The sequence below is a fragment of the Rhamphochromis longiceps genome, linkage group LG19, assembly GCF_057381845.1.
Source record: "Rhamphochromis longiceps isolate RC_006_pf linkage group LG19, R_longiceps_female_GT1.1, whole genome shotgun sequence".
NCBI classification, from domain to species: domain Eukaryota; kingdom Metazoa; phylum Chordata; class Actinopteri; order Cichliformes; family Cichlidae; genus Rhamphochromis; species Rhamphochromis longiceps.
In genome coordinates, this window is record NC_140575.1 from 9816590 (window position 1) to 9842605 (window position 26016).

The 26016-nt window shown below is 40.0% G+C and overlaps 1 protein-coding gene across 1 annotated transcript; it reads right to left on the reverse strand.

Annotated features, from left to right (window-relative positions):
• Nucleotides 1–876: 876 nt before the first annotated feature.
• On the reverse strand, nt 877–25585 carry sfxn5a (sideroflexin 5a). The gene is made up of 14 exons (XM_085391781.1): nt 25369–25585; nt 22434–22502; nt 21318–21395; nt 20555–20581; nt 17764–17818; nt 17232–17257; nt 16983–17036; nt 16455–16511; nt 16269–16334; nt 14887–14977; nt 11179–11294; nt 10866–10951; nt 5219–5336; nt 877–3286 (listed from the first exon to the last, which is right to left on the reverse strand). The coding sequence occupies exons 1-14, from the start codon at nt 25414–25416 to the stop codon at nt 3209–3211; spliced, it is 969 nt and encodes a 322-aa protein (XP_085247907.1). The 5' UTR covers nt 25417–25585; the 3' UTR covers nt 877–3208.
• Nucleotides 25586–26016: the final 431 nt, after the last annotated feature.

Consider the following 26016-nt stretch of genomic DNA (forward strand, 5'->3'; position numbering starts at 1 on the left):
ATGAAATCTCCTCTGATTGTCTCTGGATGAGAAGAGATTCTGACATCGTTTGATCATTTTGGTTGTGTGACAGCCAAACATGAAGAGACATGACACCCTCTACCATGGTGTTTTTGTTGTTTTGTTTTTTTAAATTGTACATAGACCAGTGAAGGTTACGTGTTTTTTGTTTGTTTTGTTGGGGGGGGGGGTGTTACCACTTGCTTAGGTCATTAACACTTCATCGCTCGCCCTACTCCACCACCTGTGTACCAAGTTAATTTAAATTTCTCCTCACTTACAAGAAGGAGGTGATCCACACTACGAATCCACCCGGTGAGTCGGAGGACGCACTCGGTGCCAGACCGGAAGAACAAAAACTGGGGAGAAACAAACAAACAAACAAAAAAAATTACGTAAAGGAGCACGCATCTAAAGAAGATTCAAAGACCCTGCATGATTTTATTCCCACTTTCACGCCTTCAAAGCCGTCTTGGCTCTTTGTTACACTTCCTAATGAAGATTCTTCACAGTAATGTGACTCTTGGCCAGCTGTGCATGACTCTGGGACAGATGAGAAGCTGCAGAGACCTCTGGTGTTCGGGTTAACTTGAGCTGCATAGTACAAGTTCACAGCTTCGTGCTTCTTCTGCCATGGCACATTTGTGATCGTGAATGTGTGCAGATTTCATCCAGCACTGTGTGTAGTACAAAAACGTAATATGACCAGAACACAGTTGTGCGAGCGGAACGTGTAATTACAGAAAGATGTTTTAGAAATAAAAGTAAAAATTATTTCTCTGATGGGATACGCCATTTTTGTGTGTGTGTGTGTGTGTGTGTGTGTGTGTGTGTGTGTGTGTGTGTGTGTGTGTGTGTGTGTGTGTGTGTGTGTGTGTGTGTGTGTAACTCAAGTGTTTTCTTTTTAAACTTCAGATACTGCAAGATTACATTTCATTACAGCCATTGCAGTTGCAGATTTGATTTATTACGTCTTACTTTCAAACTCAAGATGCATGCAAGTGATGGGAATGACAACCCGGCAATACTGGAGCACAAATGAAGAATTTTACTGTTCTTTTTGCTGTAAGCTGCAGCAAGCTTAGGTGGGTGGTGCAATCCAACATCCCGTTAAGGTGGTTTCTCTTTGAGATTGATGTGTCAGGAATGTTGCCGGACAGCTGCACAGGTGTCAGGTGTGTTAGCCATCAGTCTGTATTTCCTCTGAATTCCAGCAGAAATAGCACAGAAATCATTCCCATCCAGAGGCTGAAACTCCTGGAAAAAAAGGAGGGAAAGTAGTTGGCATTGTGCAGAAGCCTTTTCACCAACTGCCACAGTAATCACCTGTCAAAGGAAACGGAAGGAGCCTCTGCCTAATGACCCCGAGGCTTTAGAGATGAGCCCTGACGGCTGACCCTGATGACTTGTTTTGTAAGCTAAGAGGCACGGAGACGTACGAGTAAAATGCACTGCAGTAGTGCTCACTTTTTTCTTGTTTTTTTTTAACAGCGGTGCACAATACATCAGACATCTGGAGGTGTAAAGGGGCCATATGTTTTGTTTTGAGTTCCAGGATATCCTATACTCACTGCAGGTGCAAATACATTGTAAGAGACATTGACGGTTTCCAATCATCTAAACAAACACAATCAAATGGGCTTATTTTTAAACAGTACAGTAGCTCACTGACACTAAAAGCTGTCTTGACGGTGAGCGGGTTGCTTAAGCCTAATCACATCTTGATTAGCTATAAGGTCAGCGCAATTAACGCGAGCTGCACCTCTAAGTCGTCTGTTAGGAAAACAATTAAAGGCAAAAATCAAGCTCATCTCCCTAAACGCCCGGTCTCGTGTCGCCTTAGTCAGCAGAGGGGAGAGTTTAGGATGAGAGCAGGAAAACAGCGTGAATAACAAGTGTCTCTCCAGACGTGTAGGTTTAGGAGCTGCTGCTGCTGTTGTTGCTGCAAAGGTGTTAGAAAACTCGACCGAATCACTGTGGGTTTAATCAGGATTTTCTCATTACTTGCTTTCTGGGGGATGATTGCAGCTTTCTGTTTTCTCAGTAAAACGTACAAATTACACTGGCTTTAAAATTCCTCGTTGAGTGATAAATCATGCAGTGCAACGCACACACAGAATTACACGTCTAATTACTGAAAGAATGCTGCTAACTATGCCCTGGTAGCATTTACACGGAGCTCAAAGTATAGCTGAAAAACTGAAATTATAGGGCACAACCCACAGCACCTTTAGAGATGACGCTGAAAAACATTTGCTGGCTGAAAAATAATATTCAACATAGATGTAATTAGAAATAAATAAATGCAATATATCACCGAAATAAAATGTCACAATTGTGTATTTATTTATGCTTTTGCAATATTTGCTTAATTATAATGTTCTGGTTTTCACTCTGAACCAAAACTGCAACTTTTTTATTATTTGCCATTGTGGTTAGAAACTGAGTCACTCTTTCACTGGAGGAATTTAAAGCTGATAGTGGTCACAGGGAACACTTGGCTCATTGAGATCCAAGGAAACTTAAACAAACACAATCAGGCTGTGTATATATTTGTTGTGCAGACACCAGAGAAACGCAATTCACAGCAAAGCTACTTTAAAAATACATAAATCAGTAGTTGCGAACGTGAGTCACAGCACCCCAAGAGAGCAAAAATAATCATTCAGATTCAAAAAGATTGATCTTGGCTGCTTTCTTATTTCCACGTTGATTGAAATACTTCCAGGTTATAGACATACATCGCCTTGGGTCACAGGAAGGTACTGACTCATATTGAAGGGTCAAAAACAAAAAAAAAAAGGCGGGAAGCATTTGTATCTTCATTTCATTCACAGTTTACACATTTATTTGTCCAGACATTTTAATTTGCCCATCTTTGATCTATGGTTAGCGGTCTGCTCGTTGTGGAAAAAGCCTCAAGGAACCAAGCAAGCTTATGGGTTTTGTTAACCTAATTAATCAACCTAACTGGGCTGTTACCCTCAAAATGCACTTGTTTGGCTTTGTCTCCTCGTGTTGTGATACATATTTTCTTATCACTGTTGCTGCTGATTCTTCGTATCAGCTGTTGTTGTCCAAACGTGTGCTAAAGCCACTGCAGCAGCAGCCAAATTTGACACAATTAATTCCCTGGCAGCGTCGGGGCGGCTCGAGCCACGACGGGCTGCGCGTCCTTTCTTCACATTTCAGTTTTGGTAGCGATCACTCAAAGTCCTTTATTGTATGTCACAATCTTACAGTCGGTTGCCATGGCGATCTCTGGCTCCAGCTGATCTACACTGATCTGTGGGAAACCAAAGCAGGACAGAAAAGGTCAGTAGTGCAAATGGAAATATTTCGCACAAATCGTCAGATATAACAGCTTCGATGCAGTATGTGCGTGCTGTATATGCAACCGTATATCACCGACACGAACCGCTGCATAGAGACTGGAAACTGACTGTAATTCTCAAAGGCTTTAAATGTTCTGTATTTACTGCTAATGTGCAAAAAGAGCCAATTTGCCAGATTAAAGTCTAATTTGAGGTTTGCATCACCTAATATTTGAACCAGAGACAGATGGCTGTTGGAGTTGGAGGCAGAATCCTAATCAGACATCTTGGTAGGTGTGAAATGGGGAAGTGGGACAAATTGAGTAGGCGGGGGGTCCAAGAGAGTGGGGCATTCATGTTGCTTTTTGGGGAGATCTTTTTTTTTTTCCCTTTTTTTTTTCATCTGCTATCCTTGTGAAAGTGCAAAAAGGACTTGTGAGAAGAAAAAAAAACAGGCCCCTCTGTGGAACTGGAGGCAGCTTTTCACAGGACTGTTGGCGGCACATATGTCTGAAGTTTTTTGCCATATGGCTGTCTGAGCTATTTCAAGTGGTAATTAAATCCTAAACATTTTAAAGCCAGAGCTGGTTGGCTTGTGTCAGCAAGTCATTTGGCAGAGAGGAGACAAAGAGAGAGGGAGATGGAGTGGAAAAACATAATTGTGCCATTGCCGTTTAATGAGTAGAATGATACATACTGAGGCAATAAGGCTAAAGTTAGATCTCAGCCCGCTAGTCTGGATGGCATCAGTGGCGGTGAATAAAGGCAATGGTGGCTCTGGGCAGATCATAACAGAGCAGGTTGAGTCTCAGAGGGCGGCGCCTCATTAGGACAGCGCTGCTGCACAGCTCAATGGGAAATACTGGAGAGGTCAGGAGACGCTGGTCACCGACATCATCATTCAACCTGAGGCTTTACATTTGCAGCTCTGTGTTTGCAATGAACAAAATCTCAGGACTGAGCATGAGCAACCGAGCATTAGGCAGGAGAACAAAAACTGTGCCACCGCAGAGACTCAAACATTCATAATTTAGACACATATGCTCGAACACACATCCAGCATATCTGCAATTTTAGAAGACCCAATATAAAGCCCTGCTTAAGTCTGTTCTGTTTTATTCAATGTTGAAAAATTACAGCGGGGGAAATGATTATTTGATCTCCTGATGAACTTGTAAGTATGCTCACTTCAAAATAAATGAACTGTCTTTTTTATGGTATTTTCATTTTAATGCAGAGAGAGAAAATCAAAGGAAGAAATATAAAATGACCATCAGTGAGTCTCGGTTTGGAGCTCCATGCAAGATCTTGGCTCATAGGATGAGGATGATGATGAGAACGGTGGTGGATCAGCACAAAACTACACCGGAGGAGGTTGTTAATGATCTGAAGGCAGTTGGGACCACGGTCACCAAGAACACCATTGATAACACAGTTCCAAAAATCTTTGGAGGAAGAGAAATGCAGAGTATGACCCAAAGAACATCATCCCCACAGTCAAGGTGGAAACATCGAATTATCGATCGAATTTCCCAGAGGAACCCACCCGAGGGATTAATAAAGTTCTATCTCATCTTATCTTATGCTTTGGGGCTATTTTTCTGCGTAGTTTAGAAGACGGCTTCCTCAGTACCGTGATATCTTGCCTGAGAACCTCCTTCTCTCGGCCAGAACACTAAAATTAAATTGGGTCATGGATGGATCTTCCATCAGACCTCAAAACATACCCCCAAGGCAACAAGCAAGTGACTCTGGTTGATAGTTCGTCTCTCTCAATTAAAATAAAACGACCATAAAGATTAGCCTGTTCACTTCACTTCAAACTTACAAATTTAGCAGGGGATCAAATAATTATGTCTCCAACTGCATGCTCCTTAAGAGAAAAAGAATTGGGCATGAAGTACCTGCGACATCTGTGGAAACAAACTGATGGCAAGCGGCAGAGCCAGGCTGAAGGCAGCGAGACACACGAGACTGTGGACAGGCAGGACGAGCCTCTTTTGTCTCTGCAGGAGAGGGAGCCTGACGGGAAACAGAGAAGAAGAAACAAGTCAGTTGTCAGCCATACACCCAGACCATGGGCAAAAGCAACAGGTTCTCACACACAACACAGTGCAACATAGCCTGGGCTGCATATATAGTCAACAAACACACATATGCTATGAGTGTTTAGGGACCAACCAGCTACACATTTTAAAATAAAGGTGAATAAAAGCTGGATCATCTTATTATATTTATAATCTTCTGTTGAAAACTTTAGGTTCTGGCCAGGGTCCCAGCAAAATGTGCTTAAGAAAGGAACATGACAAACACCCAAGACATTGACGGAGTCTCCAACTCTGTTCAGGTGCCAGTCAGCACAAGACCTATGCAGCACTAGGCAGGCTACTTTTCCACACCATTCATCACCGAAGTTAATTCAGTGCAGTTAAGCTAAATAAACCCCGGCAAGAAAGTCATTTGTCAGGACCTGATAAAACTCACGTGGATCAGCAGGTGAGCAGATCAAAACATTTTGATTTCACACACACTATCAGCTGTCCACTCCGTCGTTACACATGTTTAGCTTAAACAAGCCTTTAATCACCATTTATGCAGTTAAAACTGAACCGCATGATCCTTTGCTAACATTTTGCAAAAGGTTTCAAAAGTGTATTCCCATGAGCTAAAGAAAACAAATGCATGTTAATTTTTTTAAGGGCATTTAATAAATCAAACGAATGAAATATGTTTCTCCTCTCTCTCCTCGCTAACCCTCCACTAGGATAATCCCCCTCTACATTGAGCGGGACAGCGAAGCTCAGCAGGAGCTTGAGAAAGAGCCGCTCTGTCTCTCCACCGCTAGCGACGCCTCTCCCCCTAACGAGGAGAGCTACTGCCTAATGAGAGAGCTCATTAACACATATGGCTGCCATGGTTTAATTAGGCTCCGTGCACACACACGCACGCGCGCGCACACACACACACACACACACGTGGAAAACTGCATTTTTAACAAAAAAAGTCAACGGGAGAAAAGTTGCAAGGTATGTGAGACGTGACAGGCAGAGGTGGGACCAAGTCATTGTTTTGCAAGTCTCAAGTAAGTCTCAAGTCTTTATCCTCAAGTCTCAAGTCAAGTCTCAAGTAATGTCAGGCAAGTCAGAGTCGAGTCTCAAGTCACTGGTGTAAAAGTCCGAGTCAAGTCACAAGTCTGAAACTTTGAATTTCAAGTCCTTTCGAGTCTTTAAAAAAAAAAAAAAACGAAAAAATAATTTTGCAGTTATGCTAAATGTAAATATTAGACCATGTAATTTTAAAATCTGTGTTTTTCTCAACACATGACAAAATAGTGAACTTAGAAAATATACACAAATTGTGAAATTGCACCTCTTTAAAATGCAGCTCAATTAAACCTAGCTCCAAGAATAATTTTCACGGACAGTTCTGAGATAAGCTGCATGTTATTCTTGGATGCGGTTGTAGGACCAGCTTTAAAATCGCATGACAAAAATATCATACACATTAAAAAAAACTGTATCACCAACGTAGCCTGGACAACATTTGCTAGTTAGATGAAGTCAGCTATCTCATCGTAGCATATTTATATGCATATTTATAATCATACGGTTCTTGGAGTGAGCGCATACACTCATGAAGTTTAGTAACTTCAGGTCACTGCAACAAGCCCAGGTACAGTTTACCGCCGGATGGGTGCAGGACCTTGAAATGCACCGTGTAGAACGAAAGACCATCGTACGTATCATAAGTTTACCAGTCTCACAAATCGTCGTCATAAATACACATTCCTTAACCGTTTATTAATAGGACCTTTGAGCTCAACGGTAATTAATTAGTAGTGGAAATAATTTCTGGTAGCATCACAGAAATGTAGCAGTGACAACAATATTGTATGCTGTAATCGTACTGGGCAATTAGTGATACAAAAAACCTGTTTTATCCTGTGAATAAAAGTATATGTTTTTGTCAATGTACCATAATAACAGAAGCGAAACGCAATATTGTGTCAGGACAATTCACTATTTATGCACAATAAATAAAGGAGCATAGCGCGACCATTTCTGTTCAGCGCCAGACTTGCTTGTAACCTATATCACCAATTATGTTAAGAAAAATGACGTATTAACTACTAAAAAACACTGACCTTCGTGTAAATGCTTGGAGCAGACTAACCTGTGAGCTGGAGTGTTCTGGGACGTTATATTTGATCTTTGAATGGCTGCAATCCAGGCCATCCGTCGCCTCTTTGTTACTTCGGAAACATGGCTCGAACAATTTCTCTTCAACGACGTAATCCGATAACAACCGATCTCTTTACCCGTCGGCTTCCAGTGGCTGTCATGCGACCGGCTATTGCAGTTAATAATACAACAGCTTCTTGCCATTTTTGTGTTTCTTTTTATCGCTGTATAACTGATTTTAATTGAAAGCCTGCGTGCGCTAGTACCGCTTGCCACGAGTTCCCAGAATCCTTTGCGGTTCTACCCGTGAATGACGTCACATTTTCAATCTCTATATAATATGCATGTTAAATTTTATATTTGGGGTAAAATATCAAGTCTTTTCAAGTAAACCGGTTCAAGTCCAATTCAAGTCCCAAGTCATTGGTGTAAAAGTCCAAGTCAAGTCACAAGTCTTAGAACATTTTTTCAAGTCAAGTCTAAAGTCATAAAATTAATGACTCGAGTCTGACTCGAGTCCAAGTCATGTGACTCGAGTCCACACCTCTGGTGACAGGAACTTGGATTCGGGCTCATGTGCAAAATTTAAAACCCCTTTTTGGTCAGGTGAAAAACCTGAAACCAACCAAAATCAGTGATATCATTTAATGTAATACTGCATTCACGGGATCTGACTACAACCTGGCTAGTGGCCATATTTTGGTCAAGGTCTTACCCAGGTTGAACTGTTTACATGGACCTGTGTCTCCCTGTTACCATGATCAAACTGGCTGTTAGACTATCCCCTGCTGACCTGTGGCGAAACACAGCACTAGATGATGATGGAGGAAAAAAATAAAAAGCAGCATCATAATCAAATTTAATATTGTTAGTCGTTCTACTTATAACTAAGTGCATTACTGTGAAATGAAACAGCAAATAAAAGCATCAGAAATTAACACATAATCAACTACAACTGTTTTTCCCCTTTAATGTGGACTAACAGAAACAATTTCTAAATTACTAAATCTAGGATATCATATTTATATTGTTTATTTTTATTATACAAGTGTCCTAGAGTTTGCCCAAAATGTGCCCAAATGTGTTCCCATTTATTAAAAATGAATTCCTGACAGCGAAACGGTTCATTTTTATTCACTCGTTCGCTTCTGCTGAGCCATCATTTGATTTATTTTGACATGTTGGCCAGTTAGAGCAGAAAGAAGCGTGCAAACATGTGTCAAGAGGGGTTGTGTAATACAGACTTTTCACAAATGTTACAAAAAAAGGAAAAAATAATGGTGAGCATGTCTATTTTTAGCAATATATCTTTGGTGTCATATTTCAATATGAAAGAGCCTTAACATGGCCAGTTTTGACCATTGTGTTTATCTAAACAGTCTCGCTACTGCTACTGCAGGAAATATACTATCATTTATATTATTAAATTGTTATAAATAACACCTGACTTAGAATTTAAATGCTGAAGCAGTAAACCTGACTCTGAATCAGGTAACCTGGGTATCTTACAGCAAATGGAAATTCCCACTGCAGATTAATGTAGTCTGGGACTTAAATAAATAAACAGATGAAAGTCCAGAATTCACTGCACCCCCTCACAGCTACTGAAGCACATGAAGGCCAGAACCTGCAGTCACTCCCCGTGTATCTGTTCTCAGCAGTGTAATCCATCACTGAGGGGCCGCCCGGGGACGTGTCTCCATCCCCTTGTTCTCGCTCCATTGAGAGCCAGTGAAGGCGAGCTGATGTGGAGGACGGCTGAGCAGCGCTGCAGCCAACCCTCGGAGATCTACGCTCACCCCACCGCTGCTTTCTCTCTCGCTCACGGTTCAGTCATTCAGCTGCCAGGAATCCCAAACACACCTGGGCAGTCGGCCCCACCGACTGAGCCCGCCCACTCTGAGAGGTCTAGACAAGTGCTGTCAAGGATCTGCAGAGACCGCTGCATTCCTCGCTGCACCACAGGCACAGTCGCGCCATCGATCAACGGGCATCTGCATAAACACCCTTTGTCATTAAAGCACCGTTACCGTCATCGCACACAACGCTGAACCAGTAGAGCTGATGTGCAGTATCGAATCAGTATTAAACAACAGCCGAGTAGATAACGAGAGAATCACAAATATTCTTTTCTTGAACAAAAATTGGACGGCTTTATAATTAATTTGTGGTAATTTAATTAGAAGACAGCTGGATCCTTGAATTATTCTAACTCATGAAACTTTCACCTCCTTCATTACCGCCATAACAGCATAATCAGCCTCTTTAAAAAATAGTTTATGGAGTTTGATAAAGACAGTGATTCTCTCCATTAAGACTTAATTAAATTAGTTATTTTCCTGCTGCAAACACTGGCTGTTTGGTCTTCTTTTCCTAAAAAAACTATTCATATCAAAATGAAATCATATTAAGGAATGCATTTAAAGTGCAGAGCACAACCTCACTACTCGTACAGACAACAGAGGTCAACATCAGCAGTTCCAACAGACACAATCTACAATTAATAGCATAAAAAGCCAGAGGAGTCAACTTTCCAGTGAAAGGAAGAGATCAGTCTCCATTGAAAGTCAAGATTATATTTTCATTTGAAAGACATTGCAGGGAATTCTTTATTTGATCAGGAACAGTGTGGTTCTTCTACTGTTATCCTGTTTTTGTGGATATAAAAGCGATGGATCTCAACAGCACACTTTAAGACAGACGATAAGGAATCAGAAAATCCAAACATCTAAACGGCATCAACATCTTTCTGCCTTCAGTCGTCCGATACATTCACAGGATAGCTTTATTAGGTGCACCAATCGGTGCTAGTATCGGGTTGGTTCCCGTTTTGCCTTCAGAATGGTCTTAATTCTTCATGGCAGAGATTCAACAAGACGCTGGAAACATTCCAGACATATTGACATGACAGCATCACACAGGTGCTGCAGATTAGGCAGCTGCATGTCCGAAATGCAAATATCCCATTCATATTCAAGAAGCCAGTCTGAGATGATTTGAGCTTTGGGTTATCCTCCTGGATCCTGGGAATGGGAAGGTCATCAGCAATACTGCTGTGTAGGCTGTGGCTTTTAAACAAGTCTGCCAAGAAAACACCCCAAATACCATTACACCACCACCAGCCTGAAACATTTATATAAGGCAGGTGGGATCCTACCATCCGAAAGCTGTAGCAGGAATTGTTTGGCACTGAAATGGCAGCAGATCAGCTGTTTCTGAAATACTCGGAGTGGCCTCTGCATCATCAAGAATCACTTCTCTTAACAATTCTGATGCTGGATTTGAACTTCTGCAGGGTGTCTTGTGTTAAACAGCAGCTGAACAGGTGGAAACACACAATGGCTAAACTAAGTTGAGAAGTGTTTCTTACTTTTCCAGTGTAGACATGATCAGAGGAGGAAGCACCAGGATTGGCATGGGCATGACTACTCTGGTCAGGGCCGTCTCCAAGAGAGCCTGCATAAAAAAACATAAACCAGGAATATTAAAAAATACAAATAAATTTGCTTTGAATCTGGGAAACAATGCAATCATTTAAGTGTTTAAATGCACGAATACTGACGTGTGAAAGCAAAACACTTAAACTTTAAATTGTTTGCTATTTAAAAGCATTGTAGTGCATATGTTGCTAAACAGCAATACCAATAACATGATCCATTTAATTTTCAGAGCTGAGGACATACATGCCTGGCAGCTACTCTTGATGTTCCCACCACGTTGCCGTTGTTGTCGAGCACGCTGATGCCCTCTGACAGCTCAGAGTGTCTCATGAGCACCACGTTGCAGACATTTGCACTCGCTGTGAAGACAGAAGAAAGTTTTTTAAGATCAAAGGGAAACGTGCCACTGCCACTAGGAATGTAACATACAGTCATATTTGGAATGAGGAAATCGTGATGTTATGGACAGAGATAGAAAAGGTTTTTTTTTTTAAAAGCACCGTTTTGACAGCCTTAAAAGTAATCAGTCTACTAACTGATAAACAGGTTTTCTATGAAGACGCCCACTGGAAAAGGGAGGTTTGATTTCCTTTTATAAGTCCTATAAGGATGAAGGACTAAACTTTGTTTGTTCTGAACTGCATGGATGGATTCAGAAGTTGCACATATTCTTTTTCAAGATGTAAACTCCACATCAGTGTCCTGTGATTATTAAATATTTGCTCAAAAATAATGAAGCATCTTGGCTCTAAGGATGGTAATATCAGTCAATGGGTCACATGGCTGGGTCCACCACTTTGATGAAATTCAGAGTGACTAACCTGTGGCGCTGACTTTTCCTCTTGGATTTCTACGAGCGTGACCTTTTGTTTTCTTGTGAAATATATTTAAAAATCTGGACTGACATTAAATTTACTACAGACCCTGATGCGCTACAATAACTTTGATGAGCCTTTAACTTTTTATCATGAAGTGAAAAATCATCATTTGTCCAAAATGTTGTAATGTAAGAATCAGCATAAAACTAACTATAGAACTGGCAGCAAGGCAGTAAAACTGCAAGGACACTCAGCTGCCAACAAGAAATAATAATACTTTAACACACAGATTGATTAAAAAAAGAAACTTGTAATACCCGTACATAATGTTTCTTTAAAATTATATCATATAAGGCTCGAGTCATCACTTATTTGTTTCCTTTTTGCTAGAAAAATAGGAAATAACTGCAGTGTGTACATGCAAACATGTGCAAATATACACAGAAATACAGTATATTAGGCAAAAACAGAGTTTGTACAATTCTAATGACATTTAAAAGTCAGTATTTGGTGTGACCTCATTTATTCTCCAACACAGGCTGAACTCTCTTAGGCACTCTCCCCACTGACTGTAGCCCCAAAGCTTGGCAGAGCCTCCGCCGTGCTTCACAGATGGCTACAGACACTCACTGTTGTACTTTTCTCTCAATCTCCTCCGTCCACACTGACAATGACTTGAATCAGACTTAAAAATTGCTTTCATCACTCCATAAAGCCTGCTGACACCAACTTTCAGTCCAGTTCTTGTTCAGTTTGTCATACTTCAGCCTGTTCTCCTTGTTTACTTTCCATAAGAACAATGACAGCCACCCTTCTTTCACTGACACATGGATCAGCTGACGCGTTGGCTGTATCACTCAGGTCCCGTGTGAACCCTTTGCTGGATTTTTTCCTATTTCTTAAGGATATAATTTTCAGATACTGTTAATCAGCTGTAGACATTTTTTAGGCCTGTCACAGTTTCCTCAAATTTTTTGAAGTCACACTGCACGCCACGCTGCAATAGGCCAAGCTGTTGACTCTCTGGTAATCACCTATTACTCAAGATAATTCATTTTAAAAGATATAAAGAAATGAAGCATGGCTCAAGACTTGCACAAGACTATTCTTTCAAATGAAATAACCTATTAACTACATTAACTCAAGGATTGGCACTAGACCTATAATACAGATAAATAATTTCTGTTTGCATATTTACATTAAATATCTACAACTGCATGTTATTTGCACATTTTTGGTTACACAATAATGTTAGATGAGCAGCCTATCATTGATCTACAGTCCATTTTAACACATCAGGATATGCAATTAGGTCAGAAAACACCACAGCTTAAGAAATCGCTTTTGCCCTTGTTCCCTCCTGTAAGGAAAATCATCTCTTGTAAAAGAAGCTAACAGGCTGAACTGACATTGTTATGAAAACTCCAAACTGCCAATTACCACCGCTGAGTGTCCCTGTGGAAGACACTGAACTCCTGTTTACTCTTCTCACTCCTCAAATGAAGAACATTATTGCCATGTCATCGTGTCAGCGTTCAGAAAACTGAAGCCGTGCCTCTGCGAGACTCTGACACACACAACAGTCAGATCACAGAGAGGCTGGCAGGTTGACAAACAGCGGCGTTGCTTCCCTCTGATTATTCACGAAAACTAAAATGAACACAAATGTATGTTAATATAGATTAACCTTTCTTCTTGACTCTAATAGGAATAAGACAAACTCATTTTAGAGAGTTTAGTGGTGCTGCCCCGAGCCTTTTTAATTTAAGACAACAGCGTTCAGAGTTATCTCTACTAAAGGCCGCAGGGCTGCCAGGTCGCTTTGTGAGGGGAATTCAATTGACTGAGCAAATAACTCTTTTTACCTATAAGGGATTTTTTTACCCAGACCAGTTAATAATAAAAAGGGACAGACAGGGTTGTGGCGAGGAACAAACAGGAACAAACACTACAGTTAAATAGAAACTCTTAAACACATAAATAAAAGCATCAAAGTAATTACTAAATTAAATTGATAAAATGCAAAAATCTGCACAGCTTAATGTTGAAATATCTGCCTGTCATTTGTAATTATTTAAAATAATTACATTTGTGTACATTTTAATCATCATCTCATAACTGGTGGTACACTCACAGAAATACATCCAAGAATTTTTTGTACATAATTACTTTCTAAATATCACAAATAATGACAAATAAGACAACAAATAATTAACCCCCTAAATTTCTGCCAGCGTGGCTTTCCCTCCAGTTAAGGTCTTCATAATCTAATTGAATGACAGGCCGCCGCTTGATTAGGTTATTACAAATAAATCTAGCCTTAAGTAAGCAAACAAAATCAAATGGGCGAAAATTCAAACGGCCCTTTGCTTTCGTTCGCTTCAATTAGCCATTTTAATTACCTCTTATATTGGCCTAGCAAAACAACAACAGGAACAACAATGAACAAACAGAAATCAGGTAAATGAGGCCTTGACATAGACGGCACTTTAAGGGTAATTATCCAATTTGTTTGCGGCAGCAGAGTTCTAACAAGCAGCCAATTACCAGGCAAAGGCTGCGCTGTAGAAACCTGTTGATTTAATTAGAAGAACCGCCATGGTAAGGAAAGGGGGGGGGCAAGCAAACAATTTAATTATGAGCCAGCAGCCCGGGGCATTCTGGGACACGGGTCTATACCCCTGGGTGTGATTGTGTTTGCGGGAGAGTGGCATGAAAATCAGCTTTGTGGCTGCACACACAAAGCCGGCTGTCAACGCGACGGTAAGCCTGCAGAGAGGAGAGCGGGCGGAGGGGAGCGGCGTGAGACAAAAATCGCTCTATTTAGCTTTCATACAGGGAATTATTGTGATCAGAAAACAGCTTAAATAAAAAGGTATAATATATCAAGAGCAAGGAAAAGAAAACAATCAGCTTGTGTGTGCGCTTTTTTAAATATACCTTTTAATAGCAATTATTGCAGAGCTGTTAGCCAAAGGCGTTTCATTCGTTTCTATAAAACCCCCAATTGTTTTATTACTATTACTAAAAAATATCTAAGCTATGACATTTACTTTAAATGTCCATCCAGGGCTTAACCCTTCTCTGTCCCACGAGAAGCTCACCTGACTTTTTACATTTTTATTTAACTTACCCACTGCTGGGAAGGGGATGAACCTCTGCACCAAAAGCCTGGTGGTTGGGCTGAAGCGGCTCGCTCTCTGGATTAAAACGTTTAACCCAACCTGAAGATAAACCAGACACAGATGATATGATCAGACACTGTGTGTGTGAAAAGCCAGCACAGAAAATTTGGAATTCAGAGCTCTTTCTTTCAAAGGGGATGAGCAGAGCACGAGAACAGCCACCACCAGGCTTAAACATACAAGCATCAGAAAAAGGATCACTGGGAGAAAGTGGACTAAAATTATGGGCAATGTGTTTAAACATTTGATGAACGTAACTTTGCAGTGTTTTAACATTTCAGATTGGTGCATTCAAAAGGCTATATTCGCTCAAATAACACACCACCACGCCACTTCATCCTCCAGCTCCCTCTAGCCCTGCGGGGGGTCATCACCAGAGCGGACGTTTAATTGGAGCGTGCCTGCCCCCCTCCAGGGATGTCGTACCAAACTCCAGACACCCCGCAATTTCTTTCTGTGCTTGCTGCCATTGTCAAGCCTGAGGGCATCAGCCGGATGAACACCCAGCAGGACCAGTAATTGGCTTGGTTGGAGCTCCTTGTCCACACTAAGGGTTGTGTCAGGCAGGTGTGTGAACGGGTATTACGCCCCTATGACATTTTATTCTGTGGTGACATAGAGGTAAGAAGAGACGTTTAAGTGATTGGGATATTATGAAGTCTGCTTTTTTTATAGTTATGTTGATATCCACCTTATTTGAAATTTTGCCATTTTGGATATTTGGTGTTTAACTGAAGAAGTAATGCGGTGAAAGACCACATGCTGAAACTGCACAGAAGCCCAGATTACCAATATTTTCTTCTGTTATCAAGGTGGTTACAGGAACCCTTCGTTTAGTGTATGTAACAGACAAATTAATAAATAATCTGCAAAAAAAAAGAAGGCTTATTGAACATTTTTTTCCCCATCTGTGGGTAATGAAGGGATTACAAAGACCTGCTTCTATACATTGTTCCTAGTTTCAGTGAATTATCAGTTAACCTGATGGATCCTTAGATGTCGAATGAGACTAATACTACTATTTGGTGATTTTCAAAGTCCTTTATAATGGCCGATATAATCAGAGATTTTTTTCAGACACAGCACATACACAGATCCCGCAAATAGTTGTTAATGAGTCTTTAGTCCACAACAAATCATGGATTTCTCATTTACATTACTTGGATCAGCTGGTTGTTGGGTTTGTGGTGTTCCAAACATTTGTTGCCAGCAGGGAAGTTGCACTGTTTTGGTAGAAAAACTATGCAACATCAACACTCACGCCAAGGTTGAAGGCTTTACTTTTTTGGTTTTTCCTTTATCAGTCAACACAAGATTTGCTGGGACTTACAGCAATGGACACTGTACTGGTAACCGCCCCAAGGTATCCCAGCAGGAACTTGGAAGCTGGAGCTGGCTAAAGTGGCAGAAAACAAGAGGAGACAACATTATAAAAGCACTTTAGCTGAGCAACAGAAAAAGGCATTTGTAATGTGTGTAGTAATGGGCCAGCTGGGATGCCATGCAGGTACAGTACCTTGGAGGCATTGCGGTTGCTGTAGTTAACACAGGCATTGTGACTTTGGTTCAACCACTGCCGTACAAAGGAGAGGAAAGTGAAAAGTATAGTAAGATGTAATAAACTGCGATAATAATAAGTTTCATTTAAGGTGATTCTCCTGTGCATTTAAAATCAGCTAAAAGAAGCATCTTAACCTACAGGCTCAGCCACTGGCTCTATCAAGCATACGAGCAGAATCAGTGACAGAAGAGACTCCGTTATTTAAACAGTGGCAGCCTCTGTCTCACACCACCCGGATTTCTTATAATTAATTCTTAATTTATTCTATTCATTATTGTTTCTGCTTTTTTAAAGCATTTTCCATTAATCCCGCAGCTTTAGAACTGATCATTCTTAGTTTTATCAAAACAAAATCACATCATAGTCAACACTTGCTCATTCGTTGTTTTTCTTGAGGCACTACCTACAGCATATGTGCCATGTTTACAAAGTGAAGTAATTTAGAAAACCAAACTACGCCAGAGATGAATTTCGAAGAAATACCTGCCAGAAGACGGTAGATGCAAGTGTTTGATTAGGGAGAAGGAGGCCAACAACCTGCAAAGACAGAAAGAAAGAAAGAAAGAAAGAAAGAAAGAAAGAAAGAAAGAAAGAAAGAAAGAAAGAAAGAAAGAAAGAAAGAAAGAAAGAAAGATTTCATAAAGGAAAATCAATAAATTATCATTATTTGTAGCATTGGTATTGTATGAGTGTGTGCTTTGGAAAAACAGAGTTTATGAAAACCACTCTTACCACTGGTGTGCCAAACGGGATAAAACCTGGTAAAAGATGATCAGTATTACCACTCTTACAATTTCGCCTCTACCCTTTTTCTCAGATTTACTATAAATCTATTCTTTTGTGCAGAAATGTCCAAGCCCTTCAAAAAACACTGTTCTCTTCTTTCTAACTTTGGATCACGAGGCCAGTTCCTATTGGTCTGACATTCATGTGGTATGTTGGTAATTACATGTTAATTGCTTCTGTCCTTTCCTTCTTTTCTTTGTTCTCACTTCCACTACGGTCATCCTACAAAAAGGGTGCTTTCAAACTGAACCAAAGTGCTAGCATTTGCTTCTTCACAAACCCCAAGTAGATCTCTGTCAGCACAGCAGAGAGGTTTTAATCAGCGCCCAGCTGAGCGTGACCTTTTCCAGGCCTGAGACAACCTGAAGAGCCCTGTTGAGCCATGACAGTCTCTAAGGTGAAGACGCCTCCGTATTGGACCACTTAAAAGCCCCGAGATTCCCCTCCACTCCAAAGTTTCCACTCTTAGATACGCTACCTGACATCCGAAAAGGCATGAGGATCTTCTCCCCTGTGTCGGGGTGGATGATGGCCTGTAATAAGTGCATAATGATAACAATCAGACAGTAATGAGCACCGAATGATTTGGGTTAAGTCAGTTCATATGACTTATAAAGAGAGCACTGCTGTGAAAATAACTAAAAGAAAGTTACTGCTCAGGGTATTTAATATTAACTTGAATATATAAAAACCACTGAGAAAATGGTTTCAAATCAATAGATTAACCAGTTATTGCTAATCGACTTATTTATTTACATCACTCATTTAATCATATTTCAGGAACAATGCATTGCACTTGGGGAGCTTTTGAAAAATAACCTTACTCCTTTGACAAATATAACAGTTTGACATGTTTGCAGTAATTTAACAAAATTCAACAAAAGTTGTTATCTTCACAAGTAAAAGAAAAATAGTGACTGAGTTGTCGGATACAGTATAACGCTTTAAAGCAAGCCAAAAGTATTCACCACAGAAAAAGCTCCCTTTAAGAAGCTAAAGATGCTAATGCTAATGTAAAATACTTGGAATAACAATATGCTGATGCATAAAAGTACGAAACACCAGTGTCATTACCAATTGTGGGGTGCCGTAGAAACCCAACCCTAACACTTAACGCAATATTTACAACAAATCTAATTTCTGTTATGGTTTGGGTAGCGAGAGCTATCGTTTTTAGCATGTTAGCATGCTATCATCTTCTAATTTATATTAAAACACAAAGTAAAGTTGAACCAGGCAGTTTTCATGGACAGTTAAGGGATGTCTAGTGAATGAAATTTATCCTGCAGACTGCCTGCACACACTGTCAGCTGAATGTACGAACTGGTTGCAACCACATCGAATGGCTTAATTAACTCCCCCGAAACAGGGAGCAAATTTTAACAGCAGTCTTTTCAGCTAGACTAAGGTACGAGGCATTTTCAAGGTTTACCTTCTCATCTACCACACAAGAAAGCATTTGATCAGTTTCAGATTCGTTCTACAACATTACAACAACTTAACCAGACGGTCAAAGTGATAAAGAACCACAGGAAGGACCGGCAACATTAGGTAAGGCCACCATAGAGCCACGATTCCAGTGTCACTGAGTGAATCTTGGATGACATAAAGAGACAGAAGCAGCCAAAAGGAATTATGGCAGGTATTTCTAGACAAATAGGAGGCTAACTTTAGAAAGCCCATTTACTTTTAAATGATTTTAGAAGGATTGTGGGGTGTTTTTTGTCAATTCTACACAAATATTCAAGCAATTACACCAGACATTATCCCGTCAGTTTGCTATTCCCACTGTTACAAAGTAGATAAGACAGATGATGTGTCTTTCCCCCACTGCCTTAACACTGATCAAATCTGCAGATTGGAAAAGAACGAAAGCGATTACACTGCTTCCTCAGGCTCATGGAGCCAAGCTTCGACTTGTGAAAGACCACATACGTACATGTGATAGATATACCACTATCATGGCTGAATATAGATTTTCCTCTTAGTCTTGAATGAACTTGGGATGCAGTAAGAAAAATCTGGAGACTAGTTTAAACTATAATGATCTAACAAACTACACAAAGAGTTCTAGGTCTTTAACACTCAGAAAGAGTATAAACCTTAGAAGCACATAAATAAGGCAAGCACCATGCTGAAGGATAGGTCGGTTTTGGGGAGTTTTGGCAGTTGACAACCCTGAAACCCTGCAAGAGCACCAACTGTTTCATGTTCTCATACAAAAACAAACCTGGACGTAAGCCAGCCTTCAGTGTTCATATGGAGCCCAGTTTGAGCCGGATTTGGTTTCATTCCTGCAGAGTGTGAAATTGTTTATGTAGACTGAACTGCATATCCTACACATGAAATGGAAGCAATAGCAACCATAATGATAAAAGAAGAGTTACTTACTTAAGATTTGTCTGAACAACCCTTTATACACACATTAAACCTGACCCAAAGACAAGTTTATGTCGACAAGATACATACTTTAACGTAAAGTCCACTGCATCCCATCCGTGGTTTAGAAAATTAGTTCTAAAGATGAGAGAATACTTATGGTTCATCTGTATTTAGAGTGTTTGATTAGATCCTTAAATACACATTTTAGTGTCGAGTTCAATATGAGCAAAAACTGAGATGTAACAGCTTTTAATTTTTAATTTTCCAATGAAAATGCACATTTTATAAATGAATAAGGTGGACGTGGGAAGTCATAAGATTTAAACAGCATCTAAATTAAAGAAATGCCAAACAAAGTACAAAACTAATTTCACAGTGCTGACATTGCACTTAAAAATACATTCATTAAATAATTCATCAATTCATTACATTAATTAAGTTTTATTTAGGTGAGGCATAAATATCAAACATATAAATCTCTGGCAGTGTTGGACGTTGGCAGTTTGTAAATAGATATTAAAACTTTAAATAATTTTCTCCCACTTTAACCGGCTGCACCTGTAGTTCAACGACTGTCAGCCATCTTGCAGAGCTGGCACTTCCAGCTAATTAACACTGGAGGTAAAACCGCTCGCCTGCTTCAGTGTCTAATTTTAATGTAGTTACTTCAACATGGAAGCCTTTTTTAATGTTGTTTTTGTACACTCTTTGGTATATTTGCGGTATAAGCACGTAACACCAGTCAAACCTTACCCGCTTCGAATGACGTTACTTTTTTTTGGAGTGTTTCACTTAGATTGGACCCAATAATGACATTATATAGAGATGGATCGTATTTCATCTGCTTCTCTTAATAGACAAAGTAAGCAAAAACAGAGAAATCTTACCTGCTTTATTTTCTGGGCTTGCCAAAGCTGTAAAGTAAAATAAATAAGAAAAAGTAGAAAGTCTTTCAATGCTTCTGTGTTTAAGGGGGATAGTTTGTCTGTCTACAATATAGTTTACAAATTTAATATGTAAAAGAAAATTAAATAAAAAATTACATTAAAAAATGATGAAATTTCAATTATTATATTTTGCAATTATTAACAGGACTGTACGGTTAATAATATTGTTGAAATTAAATTAATTAAAAAGACTAAATTTGGTTTATTTTTACAATTAAAATTGTTTGTAGTACATCAGCTATTGCAAAAGCAGTAGACTTGAAAAGAACAGATATTTCAAATTTAAATATTTCATCTGAACGTTTAAACAATTAAAAATATTGACTGTAAATACCTCCTTAGATAAAATAGAAGGTTAAGTATATTCACAGAGTCTGCTTCACAGAGAAATTACTGTACAACTAATAACGAATAAGTTGCTTCAACGGTGTAAATAAAAACTAATTATTAAAATGTTGCAACAATATAAACTTCGTTCATACCATAAATATTTCCCTGGCACAAACATTAAAGCAGCTATTTTTGATTTAGCACTCAAAGGCCGGTTAGTGCCTGCAGTGCACAGATAATCCACTCAAGGGCAGGAGACACATGTCAGACTGCATAGAAGAGGCTTTTCAGAAAGGTTTGCAGCGTTTCAGATGCTGAATTCTCACAAACTGATGTTGATGTGAGTTTTCAACTCAAGCTGACGCATATTTACCTGAGCATTCGTCACTCCCAGAGGCAGAGTTCCTTGCTTGAAATGGTCAAGCAGCTCGACGCACTCCCGCAGCCGTTTCTGATGTGACGGAACATGAGAGTCAATAAAATGTGAAACCAAGTCTGGCCACTCTCGCCTCTATGTCAGCTTAGATGTGTATTTGCCCTCCTGCTATAGGCCTCAATGTGTGATAATTATGTTTTACTAAAACCTCCGTGATGATTTTCATGTGACAAATGAGTTCCCTAAAAGGTAATGAGGAGCTTACTGTGGTGTGATCATTGTCTAATATGGAGGAAAATACAAGGTCATGAGGACCAATTTGTTCTAATGAGCTCGCCATCTGTGTGTGTATGTGTGTTCACGTTTCTGTAATTGTGCGTGTCAGTGTTAGCCGTGCACTTTTTTCTTTTTTTTTTTACTGTATGCACAGGAGGTCATGTGTGCGTGCGACCGAAGGCAAATCAGGGCTGTCCCTGTTCCACTGTCTGAATTAGGGGCAAGTTGAGGCGATGCCTGGCCCAGCAAGGTGTCATGTGTATCAGTGTGGGTGTGGGTGAGTGTCTAAGCATATGCACTTTCCACCCCTCCCAGCAGCCCCATATGTCCACACCTCATCACATCCCGGGAGGTACTGCAGCTATTAGTGTCACCAAAGAACCCACTAACAGCTTCATTACCCAGAGCACTAGAGCTGTGATGGCTCCATGAGCAAAATTACCACAACACAACCAAGAACTGTGGAAATGTTGCAATGAGCAGAGCAGCCTAACATTTACAGAGAATATCCTGTAACCTAAAGGTGGCACATTTGCTGGCAGTAGCTGAGAATCCTTCATTTTAATTATACCTTTGAGGTTTTCTTCCTTTAATTCAACACCTCCTTCAGTAAATTTTGGCTAATGTTGAATCCCACAAGATTATTGTGCTGCCGTTTTAGCCCAGCTAGGAAACCACTGCGGTTATATAAAACCTGACTTCTCTAAAGATCACCATCACAGATCATCTGATGGAGTTTAATGTCATTTGTATGCAGATATTGTGATACTGTGGCTAACTTGGTAAATAAGCAACCCACGCATGTGATCCATGTAACAAATCCAAAGGTTTGTTTACCTCTGTCACAAAGAGCGTGCTGGGGTCAATCACGTCCAAGAAGTGCCTGAACCGGCCAAAAAACGTGTTCTGAGAGACAAACGAAATGCACATTCATTCATTCATATACAAAGCAATTGTTAGCAATATTGTTTTTTTTATTTAAAGACCAAACATTAAACTGCAGATGCAACTTTAAATATATAATCAGTGGAAAAATCCTGATCTGGAATGTATAAGTTCAGAAAGTCCAACTTTCCACCCAGTCTGCATATAAATTGTTGATCAATTATATGCAGCCAAATCATGATTATGAATCGAGAGCCATGGAGATTCCAGCTGTCGGCCAGTAAACAGCAATATTACCGCTCGCCAGCTGTTTAAACACGCCAGGTGGAGCCTCCTCATTAATGCCAGAGACAAACTGTTTCCTATCTGCATCTTTTGCACACCCAAAACTACTCACACCGTTTTGCAATTCATTCTAATAACGACTGTGCCAGAAATACCTTTCGAGAATTTATTCATAACCGAGCATAAGGAATAATTTAGGGGAATCAGCAACGTGCCACGCAGCCTCGAAAGCCTCCTGTCCCTCCCTAACTGGAGTTTAATTACACTAACTGCTAATTTGGATGAAAATCTGGTATCTGACTCACTGCTGTGCCTCGTGACTTCCTGAACATATGGATGGTTTGTACAAACATGGCACAGGGGAAAAGTTGTTAAATCTGGTACATTCAATTACCCACCAGTGCCACTCCAGTTTGACCAGTTTGAGTCGATACTCGAGTGGAACAGACTTGTCTCAGCTTTACTGGAAGGGTAACAGGGGCTTAATCTTATCATTATGTTGTATCAGATCCTGATTTATGAAGACGCAGCCTTTTGAGTTGGTTTCCACATTTCAGCTTCGTCTGAAATTCCACTTTCAATGGAGTAAACTTAACAGTTTTAATAAAAGAAAATTCAAAAAAATATCTCCATGTAATAATTTCACAGGATCAAAATAGGGAATGCTGGAAATTCAATTTTTCCACAGTTCATGCCATACCGTTATACCGGAGTACAGATGGAGACCTCCCCAACTTAGACCAATAGAGTTGGAGTTAAATGCAAATCACCTCAGTGATGGTTAAAAAACTATGAAAGCACAGAAATTAGAGCTACCAAAACAAATAACCATCCTCTGGAACAAGAGATTAAGCTTTGGTCTTTTTCAGGACATTGTCGTAAACCCTACAGAAAATTCCCAGCAAACCAGTACTTTCTAAAATACTCAGACCAGCTCACCTGGCACTCAAATCACCGTTCGTCCTCATTCAGAAAATTAGTTTATGAGCAGAGAACATGCCTACATGGCAAAATGCATGTGGGCTAATCACATATTTGTGTTGACCAGCAGTTGGACAGGTGTACCTAATAAAGAGGTTGGTGAGTGTATACATCTTATGTCTTATGTTCTTCTTTTTCATTTTTACTGACTCAATATATTTGTGTACAAAAATACCACAAATTGATGTAAATGTATATTTATAGCAGACTAAAAAGTGTATTACACAATAAATCTTCATTTTCTGTTAAAACTTAACTGATTCACCTGGGCGATGGTTTTTGTTACATGTGGCTTGTGGTGCTGAACCGCTATACCCCATATAGAGAGCCGTTTATGACATTTGTCTCATTTATCTAAATGAGGCATATAAGAAGTCAGACACCAAAAGAAGGTCGTACAGTTCAAACTGATAAAGTAATAAACATTTCTCTGAAAGAGCCTCGAAGGTGCAGGCTTGTGTGTATTCGCTTTTGAGGGCACTAGGGTTGAAATATAAAAGGCTAACATAAGATGGAATAAAAGCATATCTCATGGGATACCTGTATGATAACAGCTGACCTGCATATTTTCTGTTAGCACATACAGTGAGGGTCAAAAAGCATTTGAACAACAACACAGTATTTTGCAGTTTTAGCTCTGTGTGCCTCCACAGTGGATTTAAAATCAAGCAATCAAGGAACTATTTAACAATTACAGATATTTTTCAGGAGCTAAAAGCTTGTTGGATCAACATAATTTGAAATAAAATGACTGTTTTTAATACTTGGATGAAAATCCTTTGCAGTCAGTGACTTTCTGAAGTCTAGAATCATTGAAAAATATTCAGTGTCTCTGACTCGCTGCTTTCGATGATTTTCTGCACTGTAAATCGCTTTCTGATCAGTTTTGCAGCATTTGTGCCGAATCGGAGCACAGAGTATATCCCTGTATACTTCACATTTCATCCTGCTACTTTTATCAGCAGTCATGTCATCAGTAAACACTAGTGACCCGGTTCCTCTGGCAAGCATACATGACCGTGCCATAACATTGCCTCCACCCTGATTGACAGATAATGAGGCATGTTTATCTCCTTCTCCATACTTTCCCTCCCTGCACACTGTAGTACAAATTCATCTTGGTTTCACCTGTACAATGATTGACACCAACCACTGAACAGTTATTTTTAAACCCCTTGAATAGAAGCTGGAAGCCTTGACCTTAATCACATCTTGATTTTAAGTCAAGAGGTGGTGTGCAGAGGCTAAACTACAAAAAGCTGCGTCGCTGTCCAAACATTTATGGACCAGCTGCATATTACAGATTTTTACAAGTTTACCTTTGCTCTTGTGATGCGTTCAATGCCCAACTTCACCTAAAGCCTTTCGGATACAGCTTTAAAAGTCACAAGGCTTCACCTAAAGTTATGGTATGACTTTCATTTCAAAAGCGCAATAAGATATGATATGGTATAATGCTCCTGATATGGGTTTAAGAATCCGCCTGCGGGACAGCGCATCTAACCACACACACGCATAAACACGGTGAGTGGGTGTGGTCTGTTTGCCACGCAAATTATGTCCAAAAAATATATTTTGTTACAAGTGTATCTGTTTATGATCAGATAAAAACTGCAAGTACCTGGTCGAAACGAGACTTGCCATACTGGAAGGGCGGATATTCAGACATGCCGCTTCAAATCACCGCCAGCCCTCTTCTTCTCTGAGATTATTAAATGTTTATTTCTTTCTCACCCTCCAACTAACTTTTACAGCTGTGGGACTGCCGCCAAACAGTCAGCTGGCCAAGTTGCACTGTTGGAAATGTAGTTTTTCCGGTCTGCTTCGCTCTGACAGGACGTGGCTTTAACCCCTTTACAGGATAACTACATTTCCCAGAAGAGCTTGCATTGTTTTCGCCTCTTTTAAAACGGGAGGTTAATGTCGAAAGACCTGCACTGGGTTTGGAGTACAACGGTTAAAAAGAGAAATGCTCTTGGTGAGTGCGAGGTTGCTTGAGCTTATAGAGGATAACATACCCCCTAGTGGTGGTTCTGAGGAGCAAACAGTAGCAGCTTGCATTATACAAATGTGCAACAGGGTAACCCAGCAGGAGTTGGGTTTGGTTTGTAAATTTGAGTTCAAAGTATATGATGTCATGACACACGTGGTTTTTAGAAATTATGCATGCTTAAAATTGCTGGTGACTATGCAGTATTCAGAAGAATATCAGTCCTGGAGGTGTGTGAGAGCATGTACAAAGGATAATAAAACTGCAGGAAAAGATTCA